The sequence below is a fragment of the Callorhinus ursinus genome, unplaced genomic scaffold, assembly GCF_003265705.2.
Source record: "Callorhinus ursinus isolate GAN/ISIS: 27379988/994484 unplaced genomic scaffold, GSC_fseal_2.0 scaffold14, whole genome shotgun sequence".
Taxonomy (NCBI): Eukaryota; Metazoa; Chordata; class Mammalia; order Carnivora; family Otariidae; genus Callorhinus; species Callorhinus ursinus.
The window spans coordinates 46,146,866-46,172,455 of record NW_027397076.1 but is presented as its reverse complement, the minus strand read 5'-3'; the positions used below and the strand labels follow the sequence as shown (position 1 = coordinate 46,172,455).

At 42.9% G+C, this 25,590-nt stretch overlaps 1 protein-coding gene across 6 annotated transcripts in view; it reads left to right on the top strand.

Annotated features, from left to right (window-relative positions):
- Positions 1-25,590, top strand: part of RBMS2 (RNA binding motif single stranded interacting protein 2) — an 89,313-nt gene that overhangs the window by 52,689 nt on the left and 11,034 nt on the right. For all 6 annotated transcript variants that reach the window (XM_073900817.1, XM_073900819.1, XM_073900818.1 and 3 more), the window contains 4 exons: positions 14,505-14,671; positions 19,584-19,642; positions 20,518-20,609; positions 22,033-22,190. In XM_073900817.1, the coding sequence (XP_073756918.1) occupies positions 14,505-14,671; positions 19,584-19,642; positions 20,518-20,609; positions 22,033-22,190 (476 nt within the window). The remainder of the gene's footprint in view (positions 1-14,504; positions 14,672-19,583; positions 19,643-20,517; positions 20,610-22,032; positions 22,191-25,590) is intronic.

Here is a 25,590-nt window from a genome sequence, read left to right as displayed (position 1 = left end):
ACAATGGAAGTTTTTCTTTCTTTTTTTTTTTTTTTAAGTAAGCTCTATGCCCAATGTGGGTTCAAACCTAAAACCCCAAGGTCAAGAGTCATATGCTCTACCACCTGTGCCAGCCAGACACCCCAGGAATTATTAATTTTTTAGGTGATATAATATTGTGCTTTGTTTTATAAAAAAGATTTTTTTTCAGGGCTACCTGGCTGGCTCAGTTTGAAGAGTGTACAACTCTTGGTCTCAGGTTTGTGAGTTTGAGCCCCACATTGGGTGTAAAGACTGCTTAAGTAAGTAAATAAATAAACCTGAAAAAAATATTTTTTTCCGGGTTACATGCTGAAATATCTTAGAATGACATGATATATTTAGTATTTGCTTTGAAATCCTGTGGGAGGTGGGGAAATAGGTAGAGCTACAGATGAACATAGGGGAAGGGAAGGAAAAAGAAAAGATAAAAACAGAGAGGGAGGCAAACCATAAGAGACTTTTTAAAAAAATATATATTTTATTTATTTATTTGACACAGAGAGAGAGAGAACAGGAGCAGGGGGAGTGTCAGGCAGAGGGAGAAGCAGGCTTCCCCCCTGAGCAAGTAGCCCGATGTGGGGCTTGATCCCAGGACCCTGGGATCATTACCTGAGCTAAAGGCAGATGCTTAACTGACTGAGCCACCCAGGTGCTGCAAGAGACTCTTTTTTTTTTTTTAAAGATTTTATTTATTTATTTGACAGAGAGATAGAGAGCACAAGTAGGCAGAGTGGCAGGCAGAGGGAGAGGGAGAAGCAGGCTCTCCGCTGAGCAGGGAGCCGGACATGGGGCTCGATCCCAGGACCCTGGGATCATGACCCGAGCCGAAGGCAGCCGCCCAACCGACTGAGCCACCCAGGCGCCCCTGCAAGAGACTCTTAACTCTAGAAACAAACAGGGTTGCTGGAAAGGAGGTGGATGGGGTGATGGGGTAACTGGGTGGTGGGCATTAAGGAGGGCACTTGATGAGCACTGGGTGTTATATGCTACTGATGATCACTAAATTCTACCCCTGAAACTAATAATTCAGTATGTTAACTAAATTGAATTAAATAAAGAATTAAAAAAGAAAAAGAATTTTCTCCTCCTCTTTTGGGGAACTTATCCCTTTGTCTTGAACAGTGCCAGGATTAGGGGCACTGAACCCCTGTGCAGTCGAAAATCCAGGTATAGCTTTTGACTCTCCCAAAACTTAACTACTAATAGCCTACTGTTGACCAGAAGTCTTACCAATAACATAAATGGTTGATTAATACATATTTTGTATGTGATATGTATTATATGCTGTATTCTCACCATAAAGTAAGCTAGAGAAAAGAAAATGTTATTAAGAATATCATAAGGAAGAAAAAAGACATTTACAGTACTGTACTGTATCGAAAAAAATCTGCATATAAATGGACCTGCACAGTTCAAACCTGTGTTGTTTAAGGATAAACTGTAATTGGTTTTTGATATTCAGTGTTCAGTTTAGCAATAAGTCCTCACCTCCACACCTTACCTCCAACCTCTGCGCCATTCCAATTGTAGTTTAAGGTCTTGAGTTTGATAAAGTAGGTTAACACTTTGCTAAGGACTAGTTTTGTTCAGATTACTGTCTTTTTAAGATTTAAGGTATTTTAGGAATTAGAAGATCATGGATCCAGGACTTAGGCTATATAGACTCAACTGTTTTAATGTTCTATCCTACCTTTTTTTTTTTTTTTTTTTAAGATTTATTCACTTGAGAGAGAGAGAGTGAGCGCAAGCAGGGGTTGGGGACAGGAGCAAACTCCCCACTGACCCAGGAGCCCGACACAGGGCTGAGTCCCAGGACACTAGGATCATGAGCTGAGTGGAAGGCAGATGCTTAACCGACTGAGCTACCCAGGTGCTCCAACATTCTATCCTACTTAAAAAAATAGTATGTCAGTTTTTTTTTTTTTTAAGATTTTACTTATTTGAGAGAGAGGGAGGAAGAGAGAGAGAGAGTGGACAAGCAGGGGGAGCTGCAGAGGGAGAGGGAAAAGCAGACTCCTCACCCAGCAGGGAGCCTGACGCCAGGCTTGATCCCAGAACCCTGGGATTATAACCTGAGCCGAAGGCAGACACCCAACCAACTGAGCCACCCAGGTGCTCCTGTCAAAATTTTAAGAGACTTTTATTTATTTATTTTAAAGTAAGCACGGGGCACCTGGCTGGCTCAGTCAGAAGAGCATCTGACTCTTGATCTCGAGGTCTTGGGTTTAAGCCCCACATTGGGTGTAGAGAGTACTAAAAAAATAAACTTAAGAAAAAATCTCTACACCCAATGTGGGGCCCAAACTCAAGACCTGAGATCAAGAGTTGGATGCTTGGGGTGCCTGGGTGGCTCAGTTGGTTGAGTGTCTGCCTTTGGCTCAGGTCATGATCTCTGTGTCCCTGGATTGAGTCCCATGTCAGGCTCCTTGCTTGGCAGGGAGCCTGCCTCTCCCTCTCTCTCTACCCCTCTGCTTGTTCGCTCACTCTCTCTCTCAAATGAATAAATAAAATCTTAAAAAAAGAAAAAGAGTTGGATGCTCTACTGACTGAGCCCATCAGCTGCCCCAACTTTTATTTGTTTTTAAATAGATAATAGATGTAGGGACTTGGTGTAAAACAAAAGGTTCAGGCAGAGGCTGCTGGGAAGATGGCGGAGTAGGAGGACCCTGGGCTCACCTCTTGCCACGTGGCAACCTAGAGAACACCCACATTGGCATAAATAACTCAGAAAGTGACCCGAAGACTGGCAGAACAGACTCTCTGCAGCCTGGCACAGACAAGAGGCCACAGCGAAGTAGATCCACCTACTCTGATACGTTCTTGGCAAGATCCCATCAAAGCAATGCCAGAGGCCTGGCAGTGTGCAAGCAGCCCAGACAAGGGTCAGCAGCACTCCAAAGTGAGTCATGCTCCAGGGGGAGAAGATAACCACACACCAGTCTGACTGTGACCCCAGCAGTGGGCTGGGGGGCAGGCAGTTGGTCTGACTATAGGCTCCCCACCCCCCACCAATAAAAGCTTCTCAAGGAACAACACAGGGAAAATGCCCTGCAGTTTGGTGCTCCTTCATCTCTCGCAAACACTTGGTCTGACTCAACTCAAGCCCAAGGCGTCCCCGGACCAGCCCACTAACACCACAGGCACCAGACTCTGCCTGCAACAGGGTAAAGAGAGGCTTTGTAGGCTGGACTGAAGGCAAACACATCCCAGCCACAACAGGAGGGTGCACGCAACACACAAGGAGACACCCTGAAGCACTATTTTCTGGTGAAAAGATGACATTGTACTGTGGGGCACTCCCAAGACCTCTTCTTCATAAAGCCACTACTTTCAAGTGTGGGAGACGTAACTGACTTCCCTAACATGTGGAAACAGATGCAGCAATAGACAAAATGAGGAGACAGAGGTATATGTTCCAATTGAAAGAGCGGAACAAAATCATAGCAAGAGAGTTAAACAGAATGGAGATAAGTAATATGTCTGATAGTGAATTTAAAGTAATGCTCATAAAGATACTCGCTAGAATTGAGAAAGGAGTGCGGGACCTCCACGAGACCCTCCACCAAGAGACAGGAGACCTAATAAAGAACCAATTAGAGATAATGAACTCACTAAATGAAAATAAAAATAGACCACCTGGAATAAATAGCAAACAAGAGGAAGTAGAAGAACAAATCAGCAGCCTGGAGGACAGAGTAAGGGAAAGTAATCAAGTTGAGCAGATGAGAGGGGAAAAAATATGCAAAATGAGAATAGGCCTAGGGGGGAATGCCTGGGTGGCTCAGTCGGTTGAGTGTCTGCCTTTGGCTTGGGTCATGGTCCCGGGGTTCTGGGATTGGGTCCCACATCAGGCTCCCTGCTCAGTGATGAGCCTGCTTCTCCCTCTGCCTGCTGCTCCCCTTGGTTGTGCTGTCTCTCTCTGACAAATAGGTGAATAAAATCTTTTTTTTTTTAAAGATTTTATTCATTTGCGAGAGAGACAGAGAAGAGGCAGAGGGAGAGGGAGAAGCAGACTCCCTGCTGAGCAAGGAGCCCGATGTGGAACTCGATCCCAGGACCCTGGGATCATGACCTGAGCCGAAGGCAGAGGCTTTACTATCTGAGCCACCCAGGCGCCCTAGGTGAATAAAATCTTAAAAAAAAAAAAAAAAAAGGCCCAGGGAACTCAGCGACACTGTCAAGCATAACAGTCACATGATAGGGATCCCAGAAGGAGAAGAGAGAAAATGGGGCAGATTTATCTGAAGAAATAATAGCTGAAAACTTCCTGAATCTGGGGAAGGAAAGAGAAATCCAGATCCAGGAGGCACAGATAGCCCCCAACAAAACCAATCCAAAGAGTTCTGCACAAGACACAAAGTAAATAAGATGGCCAAAAGTAGTGATAAAGAGGATTTTAAAAGCAGCAAGAGAAAGGAAAGCAGTTACATACAAGGGAAACCTCATAAAACTGTCAGTGGGTTTTTCAGCAGAAACTTTTTCAGGCCAGAAGGGAGTGGCGTGATATATTCAAAGTGCTAAAAGGAAAAAATCTACAGCCAAGAATACTTTATTCAGCAAGGCTTTCATTCACTATAGAAGGTGAGATAGAGTTTCCCAGACAAATAAAAGTTAAAGGAATTCATGACCAGGAGCAAAGCCACCCACGTCCCCATCACAATGATGTCATCGGCCTGTGGGTCCCAAATTCATAGTCCAGCCACCCTCCTGCCTGAGTCAGTATGCATGGCCTGCCACCTGCTCAATGCCAAGTCAACACACCTTCACCTCAGATTGACAAGGACTCAAATTGACACTCTTTCCTTCAAATTCCAGCCCCTGTGCTCAAGTTTGTGCACAAAAGTGGACATAATTATAATAGCAGGGGTGCCTGGGTGGCTCAGTCATTAAGTGTCTGCCTTCTGCTCAGGTCATGATCCCAGAGTCCTGGAATCGAGCCCCGCATGGCTCTCTGCTCAGCAGGAAGCCTGCTTCTCCCTCTCCTACTCGCCCTGCTTGTGTTCCTTACTCGCCCTGCTTGTGTTCCCTCTCTTGCTGTCTCTCTGTCAAATAAATAAATAAAATCTTAAAAAAATAATTATAACAGCAGAATGAAGCAACCCAAATAGTGACACTAATTTTGTGGAATATATAATGGATAAAAGGAGTGTGCTAGGCTGAGAACATCTCCAACAAACACATCAAAGAACAATACATACACATGATTCTGGCTGGTAAAAGAAACCTGAGAAAAATAAAACAAGACAAAATCAGAGAGGGAGACAAACCATAAGAGACTCTTAATCATAGGAAACAAACTGAGGGTTTGCTGGGGGGAGGGGGTAAGGGGATGGGGTAGTCATAAGAGACTCCATCATAGGAAACAAACTGAGGGTTTGCTGGAGGGGAAGGGGTGAGGGAATGGGGTAACTGGGTTATGGGCATTAAGGAGGGCACTGGATGGAATGAGCACTGGGTATTTTTTTTAAGATTTTATTTATTTATTTGACAGCAAGAGAGAGAGCACAAGCATGGGGGAGCGGCAGGCAGAGAGAGAGGGAGAAGCAGGCTCCCCATTGAGCAGGGAGCCCGATGCGGGGCTTGATCTCAGGACCCTGGGGTCATGACCTGAGCCGAAGGCAGCCGTTTAACCAACTGAGCCACCCAGGTGCCCCTGAGCACTGGGTATTATATAATATTGATGAGTCACTGAACTTTACCTCTGAAACTAATAATACATTATATGTTAATTAATTGAATTTAACTTTAAAAAAAAGAACCCTCCCAAAAAAACAACCACCAAAAAAACCCCCCAAAACCCAAAAGGTTCAAATGGGTCTTAATGAAATATAGAAAAAGTCTGTGTTTTCACCCCATACTCCATATACCTAGTTCCTTTCTAGTAGCCATAATTATCAGCTGTTTCTCTTGGATCTTTTTAGAGATACTTGTACGCATATTATATTAGAATTTGTGAGGGCTTTGTGAATTGTAAAAGACAGGCTAGAACAAAGATAAGGACTTGATACACCTGATGTATTACTGGCCGGTTGCATATGTACATTTTATTTTGATCTGGAAATAGACTAGGCACACGTGGGTTAGGCCAGTTCCTTCAGGTGTGTAGTATTGCCAGTATTTATTGTTTGGTGAATCAAAAGTATTTCTATAATGAAAAAAAAAATTCTGTAACGACCAGAGGAGCAGAATCTTTTCATGACTTTGAGTCTTAATAAGACCAGATCCCCAATCTGCCAATCTGGGTATTCTTTGAACAGGTAGTGTGAGGGTGGAAAAGAGGAGTGCTGGTGTTTCCTAACTTCCTGTGGGTTTATGATCTATTTCTGGCTAAAATGAAATTGTGTCAAATGATGAAAATATGGTAAATGATGAGGTAGGGTAAAACAGACTATAGGCAGGCATTCTCTTTTCCTATCTTTTCTCTGTCTGAAAGAGCTGTATTGTGGAAGAGGCAGGTACACCTCTCTTTTTGAGCCATGGAGCTCTAATGATGCTGCTATTCTTGTTCACTTTACAGTTCCTTCCCAGGCCATATATTCTCCTGGACACAGATGATCCTCCAGCCAAGCTGAATAGTGGAGTCGTTTGGTAATGCAGAATAACACTCAGTGGGGGCTCAGTTGTGTTCCACACCTATTCTTCCCAAGCAATTGGCTGTTGACGTTCTGACTTCAGCTGCTTAACCCTTAAAGATTCTTCTGTTGTCCTGAGAAGTTATTAAACTCTTTGCTGTACGTTTCCTGGTACATACGAGGTATTACCACACTGACATGTACCCACAAACTGGTGACATGGTTGGTTATTACTTGGGTTGCAGACATGGGCTGTGCTCCCTAAAACCACTGTGTCCAAAAGGGCTCTGCCCACCATAGAATTGCCCATATACTTCAGTGGAGGGCTCTTGCTTTAGTTGTTTTCTGTAAGCACCAGTCTATATAAGAGATTTCCTTTAGCGTATTTGAGTCATAGTTCAAATACCTTTGTTCCTTAAATGTTCTACCCTGACTAGACATTACCTATTGCCTGGGAACTTAGAACTCTTCTCTTTCCAGAAGGGAGAAAAACAAAGGATATAGGATCATGTAAAAGGCTGCTTTATGTGTTTACTCAGCTGTTTGCCCTGGTTTGGGTACTTTCAGTATTTGGGTTTTCTGTACCTTGGTTCTGCTTCACAAAAAGCAAAGCGATATAACAGAGGGAATGCTGAAATAAGACTGAGCCTCAGTTTCTAAGTTTCAAAAGAGAATAACATATCCCCTGTTCTGACCTCACAGAGTTGTCAGGAAGATCAAATGAAATCATAAATGTGAAAGGATTTAAGACACTGTTAAAGTTTAGACAAATCGACAGAGAACAGAATTCTGTGTTAAATTGTGCCTTGAGGATTTTTGCACAGTGAGAAGGTTTTTTATTCAGTTTTGAAGAAAGCAGAGTTTCTCAAGAGCTTCTGACATAAATCTTCCACCCGAGTCTTCAAGGTAGAATGGTTGGTTCATCATTCAGGATCCCAAAAGGAAACAGATGGTATATCCAAATTGAGTAATTTGAGAAAGATTTAATAAAGAGACTATTTACAAAGGGGTTTAAGGAAACCAGTGAAAGAGAGCAGAGTACCCTATGGCCACCAATTACAGAGCCTACATTACCTCATTACCTCTAGATCTAATAAAGCTAAGTAGTGAGAGAGATTACCTCAGAATCTGAGAGTAGCTGTATGGAAAGAACTGTGGGCTTCAGTAGCATGCAGCCAAATCGTGGTGCTTTGGCAAGAGCTAGGGAAATAAATACTCTGACTTCATTCTCCTCCTACCCTTTGATCTCCTGCTGGTGTACATCTGGTTAGCCAAATCCAGCTGGAAGCCAGAGGGCAAGGGAGCCTGCGCATGCACTCTATATGGTCAGCTGCCAGGTACACAAAGCAAGGTGGGCAAGAGTGGTGAGTGGATCTGGAAGGGCAAATGGATTCCGGGGCAGTATGCTATGGCTGTATGCTTAACTGAGGATGCTGTAGTTATTGTGACTGAGGGTTTTTAAATATCAGTCATGTACTTGAGACCCATTCTGAGCACCACTTGGTATAAACATAAATAACTCCCTGGAGGCCGCATGGTTGGTGCACCGTACTGTTACCATCTTGGTATTCAAGGGATGTGGGAAACAGATTGCTATCATAGTGGTAAGAGCCATGAAAGAGGAGGAGGAGGAGATGAGCTGGAGGTGATGTCAAGTTTACTTGAGTTAAAAGGAAAGAGTAGAAAGTGCTGACTCAGCTTTTAAAACCAGCTATGGTGGACACATGGTATGTGTTCTCTGGTTCAGGCTCTGCCTTTTCCAGAGATGCCTTTTTGTTTTGTTTTGCTGTTAATATTGCTAATGTTTGTTTTTTTAAGGAGAGGAGGAATGTAGGAAATATCCATTTTTTTTAAAACTTATTTATTTTTTTTAGTATTCTCTACACCCAACATGGGGTTTGAACTCACAACCCTGAAATCAAAAGTCGCATGGTCTTCTGACTGAGCCAGCCAGGTGCCTTTCTTGAAATATCCCTTTCTTGCTCTGATATGATTTAATGGTTGATCTATATTTCCACTTGAATTTCAAGAAAATATATTAATCTTAGGACTTTTCTATCTGGAAATGAAGTAGGCTGATGCCAACCTAAGCTGAATTCTGTGCTAGTTCATGCTAGCCTGTGGCTGTTGTTTTTAGTGGTTGGAATGCCCTCTTCTCTCCACCCATCCCGTCATATTTTTTTTTAAGATTAGTTATTTATTTATTAGAGAGAACAGAGCCAGTGAGAACATGAGTTGGGGGGAGGGGCAGAGGGAGAGGGAGAAGCAGACTCCCGCTGAGCAGGGAGCCCTATGTGGGGCTCGATCCCAGGACCCTGGGATCATGACCTGAGCCAAAGGCAGATGCTTAACCAACTGAGCCACCCAGGCACCCACACTAATCTATTTTCTGTCTGTATAGACTTGCCTGTTCTAGATATTTCATGTGAATAGAATTGTATAATATGTGCTCCTTTGTGACTTCTTTCACTCTGCATATTTTGAAGGTTCATGGATGTTTTAGCATGTATCTTATTTCATTCCTTCTCATAGCTGAATAGTAGTTTCCTGTATGGATATAGTACACTTTATCCATTCGTCAGTTGATAGACATTTGTGTTGTTTCCACTTTGGGCTATTATAAATAATGCTGCTATGAAATTTGTGTACAGGTTTTGTGTGAGCACATGTTTTCAGTTCTCCTGGGTACATACTTAGGAGTGGAATTGCTGGGTCATGTGATAACTCTGTGTCTAACCATTTTAGGAACCGTCAAACTGTTTTTCAAAGCAGCTGTGTCATTTTACGTGCCCACCAGCAGTGTAGAAGAGTTCCAGATTCTTCATATTCTCGCCAACACTTGTTATTGTTGATTATAGCATCAAAATTATTTTTGATTAAAACTGTAATCTTTTTGTTATAGCCATTCTAGTGGATATGAAGTGGTATCTCATTATTACTGTGATTTGCATTTCCCTATGGCTCCCCATGAAAAGTTTAATATCCTACACATCCTTCAAGATACCACTGTCTTTTTTGAGAAACTTTTCCCTCAGGAATTAACTGTCTTTTCTTTCATACTCATACAGTTTTGCTTGGATCCCCATTAGCACACATATTTCATTCTGCTAGTTATCTAGATTGTAAGCTCTGGTTTGTGAATTCCTTAATGGCTCCTTGTGGGTGTGTGTTTAAATTTATTATGAAGTATTTCACTCATACTCTTACGCATTTGTGAGGCTTGCACATAGTTGGTATTCAGATATTTATTGAATGACTCAAATAGTGCAAAGGGTCTCTTTCTCAGGGAAAGTGGACTTTCTCTTATTAAGAGATATTATGATGAAACCAGGGGAATAATGTATTTTAGACAAAAATGTTCAGATATTGGGACGCCTGGCTGACTCAGTCGGGAGAGCATGGGAGAGCATGCGGCTCTCGATCTTGGGAGTCATGAGTCCGATCCCCATGTGTGGAGTAGTTTACTTAAAAAAGAATTTTTTTTTTTAAAAGTTCAGATATGTTGTATGTCCTAGAGACCACCAGCTCCAGGAACATGTCTTATAGATCGTCCATATCCAAGTTGCAATAGGAATTTTGGTGTCAGGCCACTGGATTGAATATCTGTGAGATTTTTTTAGGGGGTTATTAAAATGATATGTGATAGCAGATCCCCTGAGTTTGTTTTACTCCTTTTAGCAAATATCCATGCCTGCATACTATGTGCCAGGAACTTAGCTAGCTTGGCACTAGACATGGGGTGGGATTTTCTCCTGCTCTGATGGTAATAAAGTTAAGGGCCCAGGATGGGGATGACTTTGATGGCGAATGAATGGATACAGGATTTTGGAATTTTATTAAACCACACAAAATGAACACTTGATCAGAACCTAATTTTCAGAATAAAGACAATGTTTTATTATATTATAGTTTGATTAACAAGTAGCTTATCTGACTGGATCATTCTTTTAAAGATCTGATGAAAACTTAGTGAGTGGAAAGTCGGCATTATATCATCTCTGCCATTATGATCTCTTGAAAGAGAACAAAAGGAAGAACACTGTCGTCTCTCCCAGTTTCCTATAACTCAGCAAGACCGGAAACATAAAATTCCTGCTACAGCAAGAAGGGAGTTTGATTTTTTTTTCTGGATGAAGATGAAGGAGTTATACATTTCTGTACCCCCATCCTACCAGCCCTTCCCCTGGTATTTATCCCCAGATATTCTCATGGGATATATCAAAGTGTATTCTCTGCACATCCTTTAAACACTGCCCCACCAATCTTTAGGCTTTTTCCTTACCTCCCTACATGTCTAATACCTTCCAACTAGTCTCACCACCTCTGGTCTCGCACGTCTCTGAACCAGCTTTGATAATGCGGCTGACATATGTGATATCGTTTCTCTGTTTATAAGCCCACTAATGTTTCCCATTCACTTCCAGAATTAAATCTCCTTCATAAGAACACAGATACCTGTACTCTTCTCCTGGATAACTTTACATATTCCTTTGATACATAATATACTACCATCCTTTATTTCTGAAGGCAAATTTAATAATCTCAGGCATCTAAGATTCTAGGCCGAATGTGAGGGCCCTTGTTTAAAGAGTTCACATCTTGGAATTATAGGGCACAGTACAGTTCCAAGTCCTGTTCTTTTTTTTTTTTTAAGATTTTATTTATTTGAGAAGGAGAGAGAGCGCATGTGTGCTCACATGAGCAAGGGAAGGGGCAAAGAGAGAGGGAGAAGACGACTCCCCGCTGAGCAGGGAGCCCGATGTGGGACTCGATCCCAGGACCCAGAGATCATGACCCGAGCTGAAGGCAGACAGTTAACTGACAGAGCCACCCAGGCGTCCTGTTGTAATAGATTTCTATCCCTTCCTAAAAAGAACCCCGTATTTCAACTTCTCTAATAACCCTGGATTTGATGCTCACACGAAAATGACATTTTTTAGGACAAAGTGATAAAAAGCAAATTAGCTTTAAGATTTAGAGCCTGCTTTGGTTTATGAAATCTACCATAGTACAGGAGGATTAAGGAAATATCTTGCTTTTCAGTTTCTAGCTTAGGCCCTGACAGAGGACCAGTGACCTCAGAGAACCATTTCAGTAGAAGAGAGACAATACTGCTGTATCCTTCCCTCCCCCCATAAGAATATCTCAGTTCTCTGTACTGTTGTACGTATTCCCCTTTTCTCTCTTATATAATAGGTAAACATAGATTTTTAGTTTACATTAGTTATTATGTCTGTCCAAATAGTTCCTTTTGTGAAGCCAGATAGGCTTTACTTAGGGCCTTTCTCAAGTTTTATTTATTTATTTATTTATTTATTTATTTTTACCATTTCTCTTTGGAGGCAAACCTATGTGGCAATTTCAGAAACTGCGTAGGAATATCAAGAGATAAAAGTTCCCTCTTCCCTCTCGTGCTCTCTCTGTCTCTCATTCTCTCTCTCTCAAATGAATAAATAAAATCTTAAAAAAAAAAAGTTTGTGGGTTTTTTTGAACCATATCTTTTTTTTCCTAGGAATTTTTCTGGCCTTGCAGCCAGTTTATTCTCAACTAAGTCATATATTTTTTTAAGATTTTATTTATTTATTTGAGAGAGAGAATGAGGGAGAGCACGAGAGGGAAGAGGGTCAGAGGGAGAAGCAGACTCCCCGCTGAGCAGGGAGCCCGATGGGGGACTCGATCCCGGGACTCCAGGATCACGACCCGAGCCGAAGGCAGTCGCTTAACCAACTGAGCCACCCAGGCACCCGACTAAGTCATATTTTTAAGTTAAGAACTAAGACCTTAGTATTAAAACCGAGGTTATAGCTATGTAGCAAACCGGTAACGTCTTTTCAGTTTAACTTTCCTCAGTAACCCTTGTGTTCTTGTTTGGACAGTCCCGGCATCTTTGATACTTTCTCTTAGAGATGTGCTCTCACATTGGGAAAGGGGATAGATAAACTCAGGCAAATGGTCTCATGCTACTGGAGATGCTTTTTCTGTCCTTGTTGTTGATGTCGTCATTATCATCATCATCACTTGAGGCCTAGAATCTCCTACTCAGGAGAAAAAGTTTGGCTTTCTCAGCCAAGGGTAAATAATAGTAATTCCTTGGAGACAAGGAAAGACATGTATTACCGAATGATCTTTAGCAGTAATCTTATTCTGACCTTGGAAGCAATCATGATTAGAATATAGGTCACAGTCTTGAATGTACTTTAAATCAGGTGGTGCAGTTATGATAGTAATGATAATGGAGGAGGCAGTATTTGACCCACTAGTATTTGATTATTACTATTATTATTATTAAAGATTTTATTTATTTATTTGACAGAGCGAGAGAGCACAAGCAGGGGGAGCAGTAGAAGGAGAGGGAAAAGCAGGCTCCCCGCTGAGCAGGGAGCCAATGTGGGGCTCGATCTCAGGACCCTGGGATCATGACCTGAGCCAAAGGCAGATGCTTAACCAACTGAGCCACCCAGGCGCCCCAGTATTTGATTATTATTGCAAATCTAGTAATCCAATGGAGATTTCAATGTCATTTTTTTTAAGATTATTTATTTATTTGGGGCGCTTCCTGCTTCAACATATTTTAGCCCAAGCAAAGATTTTATTTTAAAGTTTGCTCAAGGTCAGGGGCATAAAATAGCAGAGGCACATTTCACATTAATTAAGATTCTTTGTGGGGGGAAGATTTCCTCTGATATTCATGTTTCTCTTTTTCTTCTGTTAGTACTGCTTGCCCTCAACACCACCACCAAAAAGCATTTGAGAAGCAATTCCAAATAAATTAATATTATAAAGTGCTTTGAGCCTAGGGAGAACTGAATATGAGTATGGTATATCATAGGTAACTATGCAAATTTAGGGTATTATGAACCCGATATAAATGTAAACACTAAAAGCCTGATTAGAACATAAGGATTTAAAATATCCATGAGGAATGGATCCATGTTCCAGCCAACTTGGTATTTGCCTCTAACAGAAGTACCTTAAACATGTAGCAGAGTCTGCTTGCCTGTCCTGCTATCAGTAGTAAAAGATAAGGGATGCTTGTTCCAAATCTTGGGTTTCCTTGACCATAATGTATCTATTGTTCATTCACTTAAACTTTAAAAAAATTTTTTTTAAAGATTTTATTTATTTATTTGAGAGAGAGAGAATGAGAGAGAGCAGGAGAGGGAAGAGGGTCAGAGGGAGAAGCAGACTCCCCGCTGAGCAGGGAGCCCGATGTGGGACTCGATCCCAGGACTCCAGGATATGACCTGAGCCGAAGGCAGTCGTTTAACCAACTGAGCCACCCAGGCGCCCAAACTTTTAAAAATTTGTAAGCAACTTAGGACTAAATCCCTATTAGTATGGTAACAAATTTCAGTTTTTACTGGTAATTAGTATTTTTACATGATCATTAGTATTTCATTTTATTTGTCTAAGTTTACAGTAATGTTCAAGCTCCTACAGGGATTTTGCAGTTCTCATATTCTACAGTGTTTTGAATCATCTATGTTAAACTTATTTATACTTTCATGATTTGATAAAGTTTTATTATTTCGTCTTCATCATTTTTAAATAGAACTTAGATTTTATTAGCCCTGTCTCATTACACAGGTTACTTAAGAGGCATACACTGTGTTCTCCAGTATCAGTATGATAAAAACATTCTAATATAACAAAGTACCTTTTTTCAAAACCTTCAACAAGTTTATTTTGGCCTCTCATTATTCATGAAAGATAGGTAAAAACAGTTATATATGTTCTTATTCTATGGCAGAGAGGAATTCCTTTAGTTAGTTTGTTTTGTTTTTACTCTCTATTGAGTTAATTGCTGTTAAAGTTTGGACTCATTCTTTCCAAGGAGCTAGAATCTTCCTCACTCTCCAGTATCTAAATGTATAAGCTTCTGACCTTCTATTCCTCCCGTCTCTCTGCAGCCCTATGTGTCATTGTCTCAGCAGATGGCACCACCTAGTCCAAGCAACAGTACCCCGAACAGCAGCAGTGGGAGCAATGGAAATGACCAGTTGAGCAAAACCAACCTCTATATCCGGGGATTGCAACCAGGCACTACTGACCAGGATCTTGTCAAATTGTGCCAGTCGTAAGTTGGGGAACATGTGGGTAGGCTTTGAGGGCCAGTATGGATTTGGTGATACTGGCTTCTTGCCAGATACTCGTGTCCTGAAATGCAGTCCAGTTTGTCACAAGATTTCTTAGCAGCCCCTCTTAAAGAAATTCTACCTGCTACTAATATATAAAACCTTTGTATGTTTCTCTGAGGAAAGTCAGGATGGGGCTGGCCTTTGAAGCCTAATATGTGACTGTTTCCAGTGTGCTCCCAGAACTTATGGTCTTTGTGGGAAGATACCTGTCCTTACACCTCAAATAGCAGTGCTCAATGTCCTGGGATGCTTGAGTCGCTTAGTCATTTGAGCGTCTGCTTCGGCTCGGGTCATGATCCCAGGGTCCTGGGATCGAGCCCTGCATCGGGCTCCCTGCTCAGCGGGGAGCCTGCTCCTCCCTCTGCCTGCTGTTCCCCCTGCTTATGCTCTCTCTCTCTCTGACAAATAAATAAATAAAATCTAAAAAAATAAAAATAAAAAGAAAGAAAGAAACGCTCAATGTCCCTAACAATACTGATTAGAAGGCAGTGGGAGCCGGCAGTAGGGATAGAAGAAAGTGGAACTAGCTAATCGAATTGTACACTGAGGAGAGTTTTTGCTGATGCAGATAATCCCAGTGACCCGGAGGAGCTCTCAAATTAGTGGATGAAGGAGAAGGTGGAGAAAGAGGCTGTCACTCTGCATCTACCCCCTACAGACCTTTCGGGGTTCTTCACAGTAGATTTGTCATGAGGTTGACATAACTACCATGGAATTAGCTCCTTTGGGAATGCTGGGAAAATTGCAAGAGTCCAAAGATGCCAGCTCAGTTCTGTTTGGCAGAAAAATATGGGTTTCAAATGATATATTTGGGGGAATAGTTAGAGGAAGAAGTCTGGGGGTGGGAAGGGGGAAAATTGTTTGGGTAAGTGAATGGTAGAAAGAAATAGAAATATTAACCTTAGACTGTAATTACCATCTTTTAAAACTTTTTATTGATATATAACATATAGAAAAGTGCACAAATCATAAATATATACATAGCAGTGACTTCACAAAGTGAAGTAACAGTCCCTTGTGACCAGGTCAAGAAATAGAACATTACCAGCTCTTCTGAAGCCCACCTCTCAGTTTCTATCCCTCCTGCCCCCAACCAATCTACCGTTTGGATTCTAAATAATCAGTTGGTGTGGTTTGTTTGAACTTCATGTAAAGACAATACTAGAGCATACATGCCCTTCTATGTCTGGCTTCTTTTGCTCTTTTTGTTTGTTTGTTTGTTATTTGTAGGATTTCTCTATATTGTTGCATGTAGCAAAACTTTGTTTATTCTTTTTTTTTTTTTTTAAAGATTTATTTATTTGAGAGAGCGAGAATGAGAGAGAGAGAGAGTACATGAGAGGGGAGAGGGTCAGAGGGAGAAGCAGGCTCCTCGCCGAGCAGGGAGCCCAATGCGGGACTCGATCCCGGGACTCCAGGATCATGACCTGAGCCGAAGGCAGTCGCTTAACCAACTGAGCCACCCAGGCGCCCAAAACTTTGTTTATTCTTATTGCTTTATAGAATTCCTTCATAGGAATATACCATAGTTTATTTACCCATTCTACTGTTGCTGGACATTTGAATTGTTTCCAGTTTGTGACTATTATGAATATGAATTGTGCTGCCATGAACTTGTTCACGGCTTCTGGTGCATATGTGTACACATTTATGTTGGGTATATACCTAGGAGTAAAATTGCGGAGTCACGGGATGCACATATGTTCAGCTTTTGTAGATACTAAATGATTTTCTGAAGTGTTTAAACTAATCCAAACTCCCACAAGAGTATATGTAAATTCCAGCTGTTCCAAATCCTGGAAAGGCAGAACATTCTGCCCCCAAAATGTAGTTGTAGAAGTCATCAGAGATATTTTATAAGTCCCTTATTCTTCTGAGGTTTGGTACATTTTTGCTAGACTGGGCTGCATAAACTCAGTTTCTAAAGGCTAGGCATACGTGTAAAACTCGCCTTGCTAGAAAAGTATTTAAATGGAAATGAGGGGACTTAGTCTAGGACTAGTAATTTTTGAGGGGAATGGGAATTGGCAGAAATGTTGATTTATGAAAGAAAAGGCTATCATATCAGGCTAGTTCTTTGATTTCTGTACCCTCTGTTTCTTGGCCTAAATATAATGTGCTACAAAAATCCTCTCAGTCCACAAGACACAAAAAACTCAGTTCTACTTCACCATACTTTTATTTATTTTTTAAGATTTTATTTATTTATTTGACCGAGAGAGACACAGTGAGAGAAGGAACACAAGCAGGGGGAGTGGGAGAGGGAGAAGCAGGCCTCCCGTGGAGCAGGGAGCCCCCCAGGACCCTGGGATCATGACCTGAGCCGAAGGCAGACGCTTAACGACTGAGCCACCCAGGCGCCCCAACATCACTATGCTTTTAGACTTTCACTTTGCTCTCCCCAACATTTGCCTTACCTTAGTGTCTGAAGGGATGAGAGTACTCAGGGTCATGATATGGGCTAGAACCAAGGAGCCTGATAGGGGACTGTGGAGGAGTAGAAATGAGGCAGGGAAAGACTAGGTGCTAGATGAATTATGACAAAAAAGGAGGCTGAGAAGAGCAGATGGCTGGAACCCTTATGGATGCTGTGAGCTGGGAGTTAACTTTCTAGGAAGGGTGTTTACCATGCCTAGAGGGACCTCCTGTTTTTGTCCCAATTGTGTCTCAGGTTGTAGGGGACGTGAATGTTGCTGGATGCCAACCCCTGCTGGGCAGGCAGGAGAGGCCTGGAGTCTGAGACTGGAACCCCTGACTGTCTGGGGGGGCTCCTTCCTCTTAGGAGGAAGGAGCAGCAGCCAGCTGTTGCCAGCTGCAGTGGAAGCTCTGGGCTCTAAGTCTCGGCCCACTCAGACCCTGGGGCCTTGCTAAGGATGGCGGCATATATGTCCTCCCGCTGGTCTCATGCATCCCTTCCCTTGCCTGCATCTGGGAAAGATTCCAAATAGGGCTAGGAGCGCCACATTCATCCCCACTGCCATTATAATGTGTTCTTTTCCCAACCTCCAGACCACTGCTTGGCTTATTCTGTCTAATCCATTAGGTGACAGAAGCCCCATCAAAAAAGTCAGTGAGAGGCTGCCAAGGAGCAAAACAAATATATCAACCATCATAATGTTCTTTAGGAATGGGGGGATCCCCCACAATACTTGTTTGGGGTATTGGCCTCGTGTTCAGTCCCTGCCAACTGTTTTCAGTTAAATCCTGTACTTCTGATTCTGTTAGTGATTTCTGTTCTCCTGTATCTTTAATAATTTCACCTTCCTAGAGACTTCTTTCTGGTGGAACACTTCTAGTATAGTCCTGCCCTGTGGTACTGCACTGCTCAAGTTCGGGGAACTCCACATGTCTCTGCTGCCAAAGTATAATTTTCAAAAAGTTGAAAAACATGACTCCTACAAAGATAGGTAAACACATGCTCAGGGTTTATTTCATTCATGAATAAGGGAACCAACAGAATGGTAAAATGGGTTCAAAGAGCGTTTGAGGGACTGAATGTAGGTACTGAAGAAAGTGTTGGAATAAGATTGCTAGGTTATAAACAAAACTGGTTCATATCCTATGGGACATTATAAAACAGTAACCTTTGGGATTCTCTTCCCTACTGGACAGAAATTATTGGCATTGGGACACTGGGTGGCTCAGTCGGTTGATCATGTGACTCTTGATTTTGGCTCAGGTCATGGTCTTGGGGTCATGGGATCAAGCCCCACGTTGGGCTCTGTGCTCACCATGGAGTCTCCTGTCCCCTGTCCCTCTGCTACCCCCCCCAAATAAATAAATAAAATCTTTGTTAAAAACTAAAAAAAAAGAAATTTGCATTTCTACTGGACAAAATCTACAAGCTAATACCTATCTTTGCAAGGTCTGGACTCTAATCAGTAGTAAATAGTAAGTCAAACAAAGAAACATCCCCCTAGATAATGAAATATATTTCAAATGGGCCTTTTAGACAGAGTTCCAGAACAACACCGAAAGGATATGCAGTCTTCATTTTGTCTTATTGTCACGTTTTGGGTAATTTTCCTAACACTGTTGGTGCACCTGGTCTTATACCCATTCATTTCCCTAACCTGCTCGGGTCTTGACAGTGAGAAATAGAAGTCTTAGAATAAAGCAAAGCAGGAGAGAGAACGGCTTGCATTAAGGTTAAGGTTCCTTGAATATAATAATAATAATAGCAGTTAAGAACTTCTAAGTGTTTACCATGTGGTAGACATTAGTGCATATTCATATTCATGAATTCATTTCATATTCCCAACAATCCGGTCTCCACGGATGATGAGACTGAGGCCCCGGAAGGTTAAATGACTTGTCCAAGATGGCGGATAGCTACAAAGTGGCAGAACCAGGGTTTGAACAAATGCAGTTTTGTTCAGGTTAACCTTCGCCTGGGGTGGGGAACAGGGTGTCAGAGAAGAGAAACGTCTATAGGTTTTTCCTAGGAGGCATGGTGTTTCTCCAAAAGAAGGTAAGTAATTATTAAGGATTATATTATAGTCAGTCTGCAAGGAATCCAGCCAGAGCTCTGCCCGTACACACTCTGCTATGTGGACATCACCAAGCTGCTTTCCCAGAAGACAGTAGTCTCTTTCCAACTCATATCTGAGCCTTGGGTGGGGAAGAAGAGAGAAATGTGTTGATATTATAAGGACTACAGTTACCTTATTTCTTGTAGGCACCTTTGGAGAATGGGTTTGTATGATAAGCATGACATTTTAAATTCATTTCTTCTTGTTTTTATTAAGGTTTGAGTGGGAACAGTTGTGAAGAAAGGGCATAGATTCATCCAGATGTCCTGTTCCAAATTCCTGCCCCCACATTATCACTTTGCATTTTCTTTCCCCTCAGATATGGCAAGATTGTCTCCACTAAGGCCATCCTGGACAAGAGCACGAACAAATGCAAAGGTGAGAGAGCAGCTGTCTTTGGTGATGGAGCGTGAGTGCGAGTGAGGCTGCCCCTTGCCCCTGCTCTTCTCTGCGCTGTGATCCTAGGACCAAGTGAGGGGAGGAGTCTCTTAAGGCTTTCAGGCTTAAAAGACTAGTAGATATTTAGATTGTTTGGTGACCAGACAGCTAGAGCTGAAAATGCTATCTTGGGGACCCAAGGCTAGAAGCCTGCAGGGTGCCTGTGAGTCCCTTGAGCTTACTCTGTACTTCATGTTTCCATGAAGATTCCCCAGATCGGAGGGTGGGTATGGGTAGGTAAGCTTATTTCTACTTAGTAAAGCCTTGTAAAAGCTTGTGGTGGTGACAGTGGTGGGGTGACCTGGTGGGTATTCCTTTGTAAGGATGAATAGCTTTGTTGAGATTTCGAGCAGCTCTAGGTGGGGGTGAAGAGTGGAAGGAGGGAAAGGACCATCTGTTGGGGTGGGGTGGGGCTTCTCGTAGGCGGCTGGCTATCTGCAGTGGAGAGGCCCTATACCCTACATGCCTAGCGTTCCTGGGATGTGGCTAGAAAACAGAAAAGAGTTCTGTTAGGGGTGGGGGCTGCGTCTGTTAAAAGAGCCTAGTTTCTGAAACCTCCGATTTCTTAGTGGGGACGGAAAAAGGCAAGAACACCATAAAGACTTCATTGCCCTTGGCATTCTTAGCTGTAAAAATAGACCAAATCTCATGGGGTTTGAAGAGCACACGGATAACCACCTGAAACCTCTTAATTTCTCTCTCTCCCTGCCACTTCTGTTCCATGGATCATAACTCTTCCTCTGTCTCCTGAAAAGCCTGGGCCTCCTACCTCCCTTACACCCCCACCTCCCAGTGATGCTGTTTCCCTGTTCCAGGCTATGGCTTTGTGGACTTCGACAGTCCTTCAGCCGCACAGAAAGCTGTCACGGCACTGAAAGCCAGTGGTGTGCAGGCACAGATGGCAAAGGTAAGGCTTCTGCCCCGTGTCTGTTCCTCAGAGGGCTGGTGGTTAGCACCACAGGGTGAGTTCTAAGGCTTCCTTCCAGAGGGTTTAAGGCCATGAACCTGATGGGCAAGGGCTATCTGCAGCACTTTTTGACTATCTGGCCAAAGACAGGCTGGGTCCCATGGAGTACCCTTTGGCTACTAGAGGGAGGTGGTCTTCAAAATCTGTGGCAGGTAGCTCTGGAGACTCTGTTCCTCTCATCAAGTATTATAATGTAATCAGGTGAGAGGGTCAAGAGGCCTCCCTTTCTCTTTGTTTCCCCATTTCCACCCTGGCCCCACTTCCCTACCAAGCAGCTTGTGGTAGTTTTGCAACATTCTCCGAAGCAGCGAGTTGTCAGCTCAGAAGTTCAGAGCCTTGCTCTCTACCTCCCCATGCTGTTCTCCCTTGGTGCGTGTTTGGGGGAGAGGGGAGGTAGGGTAGGAGAGTCGCTAGGGGTGAGGGAGAGGGAAGCCACAGCAAGGAAGGAAACTGTCCCTCCTTGTCACATCTCCCTGCAGCTTTTATTTTAATCCAACTTACTAGAAAACTTGAGGCTTTTCTATCCCTTTTTTTCTGTGGGATTGCCCCCTTGCCTTCTTGAAGTCCTTGTGAATACTCTGTAGAGCTGATGAGGCAGGCCTGCCGGTCCCCCTGCGCTGTCTGGTGGAAGAGAGACAAAGCCCTGAGGGGTTGAAGTTGCTGGTGACCCAGTGTCTAGGGCAGTGACTGCTTCAATTCTTAAAAATACAGCTCTGGGAAGTTACTGCCATTTTGCACCTTCTGCCCCCTGGAGGGGCTCTTCCACCTCCTCTTGCCGGAGAAGAGCCCCTCTGACAACGGAGTTTATTAGGAGCTTTTCAGAGTTCCTATGAGACTAGAGCTCTCCGGGCCTCATGGTGACCCAGTGACTCGCCATCAGGGCCCTAGCGCAGCCCCCAGCACATCGCCTTCCCTTTCCCCCTTCTCCCCCTTCCTGCTCTCTCTCCACTGGGGAGTGAACAGGCATTCCTACTCCGAGGGTTCTGAGGTGGCCGGAAGAGGAGGGAGGGGACTTACTTAAAACAGCGAGCAGGGGAGCTCGTCCTGAGCATCCAGCCCGGCAATAGGCTGTTGGCCGCGAGGGAGGAGCGCTGCTCTGCCTCGTTCTTAAAGAGACAGCCAAAATGTCATCAGTGGACTTGTAAAGTACTAGAAATAGTAAGTCTGCCTTTTTTTTTTTTTTTGGCTGGACTCAACATACAATCCATGGGAGCGGGACTAGGTGTTATAAATAGTTAAGATTCCCTTTGTTTATGTGGGCCCCTTCCTACTGTGTCTTTTCTGAGATGTCATTCTGTGATAAGGGCTGAGGGGGGGAAGGGATAAGAGATGTGAGCTTCATTTCCTCCCTTTTTTCCCACAGCAACAGGAACAGGACCCCACAAATTTATACATATCAAACCTTCCACTCTCCATGGATGAGCAAGAACTAGAGGGGATGCTGAAGCCTTTTGGCCAGGTTATCTCCACTCGAATCCTCCGAGACACCAGTGGGACCAGCAGAGGTGTTGGCTTTGCAAGGTGAGGGATGCCAGAATGGGAAATGATGAGGTTAATGAAGAATGTCCCTTAGAAGGTCACCAAAAAAGTCTTTGCCCCCCTCCCTCAAGGGACCAGACTCTTGGCCTGAAGTACTTGACAGTGAATCAGAAGTTCATTTAAACTATAGGTCACAGTACTTAAATACCCATTTGCCCTCAAAATCTTTATCCTTTCCCCACTATTTCTTGCTACTCTAGCATTTGTTCTTTTGATCCAGACCCAAGCAGAATAAAATAATTCTGTATCCTTTTATATAGATAATGAAACCAGAGTCTCCACTGTGAAGTGATTTGCCCAGGGTCCCCTAGCAGTGGGTGGTAGAACAGCACCCCAATCCTTCTGGCTTCAAGATCAGTGGGATGAAGTAGATGTGTTCTTCCTTTTCAGTTCTGTTGAGAGACTTAGATTCTGGAACCAACCCTGCCACTAACTGCCCCTGTGATATCAGACCTTTCTGAGCCTTGGTTTACTCTGTGAAGTGGAAAGTGATTTAGATGAGTGATTTTCTTCAGGTGTTCCCTAGAGCTGTGGTGTTCTCCAGGGTGCCCTCTTCTGAGCCTAGGTGTCATTGTAGAGCTTTGGCCTCTTCCAGCCCACTGAAGAAATGGTTCTGCTTTCATTTTAAGGTTTTGTTTGAGGGGCACCTAGGTGGCTCAGTCGTTGGGCGTCTGCTTTCGGCTCAGGTCATGATCCCAGGGTCCTGGGATTGAGCCCCCATCGGGCTCCCTGCTCGGCGGGAAACCTGCTTCTCCCTCTCCCACTCCCCCTGCTTGTGTTCCCTCTCTCGCTGTCTCTCTCTCTGTGTCAAATAAATAAATAAAATCTTCAAAAAAAAAAAAAAAAGATTTTGTTTGAAAGGAGACTCTGTGGCTTTTTCTGAAAGTTTGAAAACTATTGGAATATGTGATCTGAAGGTCCCATTTTGTTTTATAATACCTTGTCTGGTCCAGGAACACTCCCTTACTCTGGGGTGTTTATCCAGATCTTGGGAACAAGGAATAGGGCATCTTCCGTAGCCAACTCAATCTTGGTAGCACCACCTGCTGGCAATCCCAAGTATAACTAAAAGAGAGTTCTTAGGCTTGTGGTCATCAAACTGTTTTTGCTCCCACTTTTTTTAAATTTAAATTCAATTAATTAACATATATAATATTATTAGTTCCAGGGGTAGAGTTTAGTGTCTCAGTTGCATATAAAACCTAGTGCTCATTACATCATGTGCCCTCCCCCATCACCCAGTTGCCCCATCCCCTCCCACCTCCCCTCCAGCAACCCTGTTTGTTTCCTATTGTTAAGAGTCTCTTATGGCTTGCTTCCCTCTCTGATTTCGTCTTGTTTTATTGTTCCCTCCCTTCCCCTATGATCCTCTGTTTTGTCTCTTTAATTTCACATATGTGTGAAATCATATAATTGTCTTTCTCTGATTGACTTATTTAGCTTTAGCATAATACCTTCTAGTTCCAACCACATCATTGCAAATGGTAGGATTTCATTTTTTTGATGGCTGAGTAATATTCCATTGTATATATTTACCACATCTTCTTTATCCATCTGTTGTTGGACATCTGGGCTCTTTCCACATTTTGGCTATTGTGGACATTGCTGCTATAAACATTGCGGTACAGGTGCCCCTTCAGATCACTGTGTTTGGCAGTGCTCTATTTTCTTAAGAAAGTTAAAAAAATCCCCTGCCTGTGCCTCTGTGAGCTCACCACAGTGGCACTGGGTGCCTCGGAGCCCAGTTTGGAAACTGGCTTTGAAGAGTTGAAAACCCGTGAAATCTCTTGCATGTTCCTATGCTACTACCTATACGTTTTCTTCATACATTTAGATCGTGTGAAATCTAATTTCCAGCAAATTACAAATATTGACATTTTAAATAAAACTATTGGGATGCCTGGGTAGGTCAGTCGGTTGGGTATCTGCCTTCGGCTAGGTTCGTGATGCCAGGGTCCTGGGATCGGGTCCCGCATCGGGCTCCCTGCTCTGCGGGAAGCCTGCTTCTCCCTCTCCCACTCCCCCTGCTGTGTTCCCTCTCACTGTGTCTCTCTCTGTGTCAAATAAATAAGTAAAATCTTTAAAAAAAAAATTAAAAAAAATAAAAATACTTTAGGGCGGGGTGTCTGGGTGTCTCAGGAAGGTGAGCATCTGACTGTTGATCTCAGGGTAGTGAGTTCAAGCCCTGTGTAGGGCTCCAGCCTGGAGGTGGAGCCTACTTAAAAAAAATACTTAGGACATTTTTTTTTAATAGTCATAATTCATATAATTTTTATTATAGTGTTCCTTTTTTGTTCTTGATCTTGTATTTCCATTTTATTTCCTTACAGAATTGTATTCAAGTATAGAATATTTTTATAGTTGAAAGTTTTTTTATGGATCGTTCTGTCATACTTCTCTGCAACAAAAATACGTATATACAATAAATGAGATCTTTTTCCTGTGGTTACGAGACTGTACACATGAAGTAAATTTTTTTTTAAAGATTTTATCCGTTTATTTGACAGAAACATAGTGAGAAAGGGAACACAAGCAGGGGCAGAGGGAGAGGGAGAAGCAGGCTTCCCATAGAGCAGGGAGCAAGCCCAATGAGGGGTTCGATCCCAGGACCCTGGGATCATGACCTGAGCTGAAGGCAGATGCTTACCGACTGAGCCACCCAGGGACCCCACATAAAGTAAATTTTATTGGAAAAGCTTACTCCTATGACATGGATAATTTTATTTTGTTTAGGTTTTTCCAATTAGGTCATGTAGCCAACAATGAGTATTGTTTATTGCTATAATATCAGTTCTGTTCCTGTTTTTTATTTTCATGCTGAGAACCTTGTTCACATAGGTAAATGGGAATAGGAAGAGTTTTGTTAAAATAGGAATTCTTTGAATTTCTTCTCAGTTATAAGCCAAGAACCAAGGTGATCGATCTGTCAAAACTGATTTTTTTATGCGTCAACAACCTGTTGAGTTGTCCAGCTTGCTGAAAGAATGAAAGACATCTGACTTAGAAAAAGACTTAAAAAGTCAGGCATCATTGCCTCATGTTGAGTTTGGGGATACGTGTGAAGGAAGGGCAGAGCAGGGGCTGTGAGAGGGCCCTGGACCATCGGTGAGCACGACCTGTCCTCAGGCAGGCTAGTTTTAGGAAAGAGCTTATCTGCGAGCAATTCTCTTAAAACTCCCTGGGCCTGCTCACGCTCTTGGAAGATTAAGGAGTAGAAGTTAACCCAACTAAAGACTGCTGCTCTGGGATACCTAGCTCATGGGTTTTCCCTAAAAGGTTCCATGTGAAGCCTCTTTTTAGTGACCACCTTCATACGACCGGTTCATATTTTTAGTGGTTATTGGCATAGAAAAGATAATGAGACTTAATTTAAATATGGAAG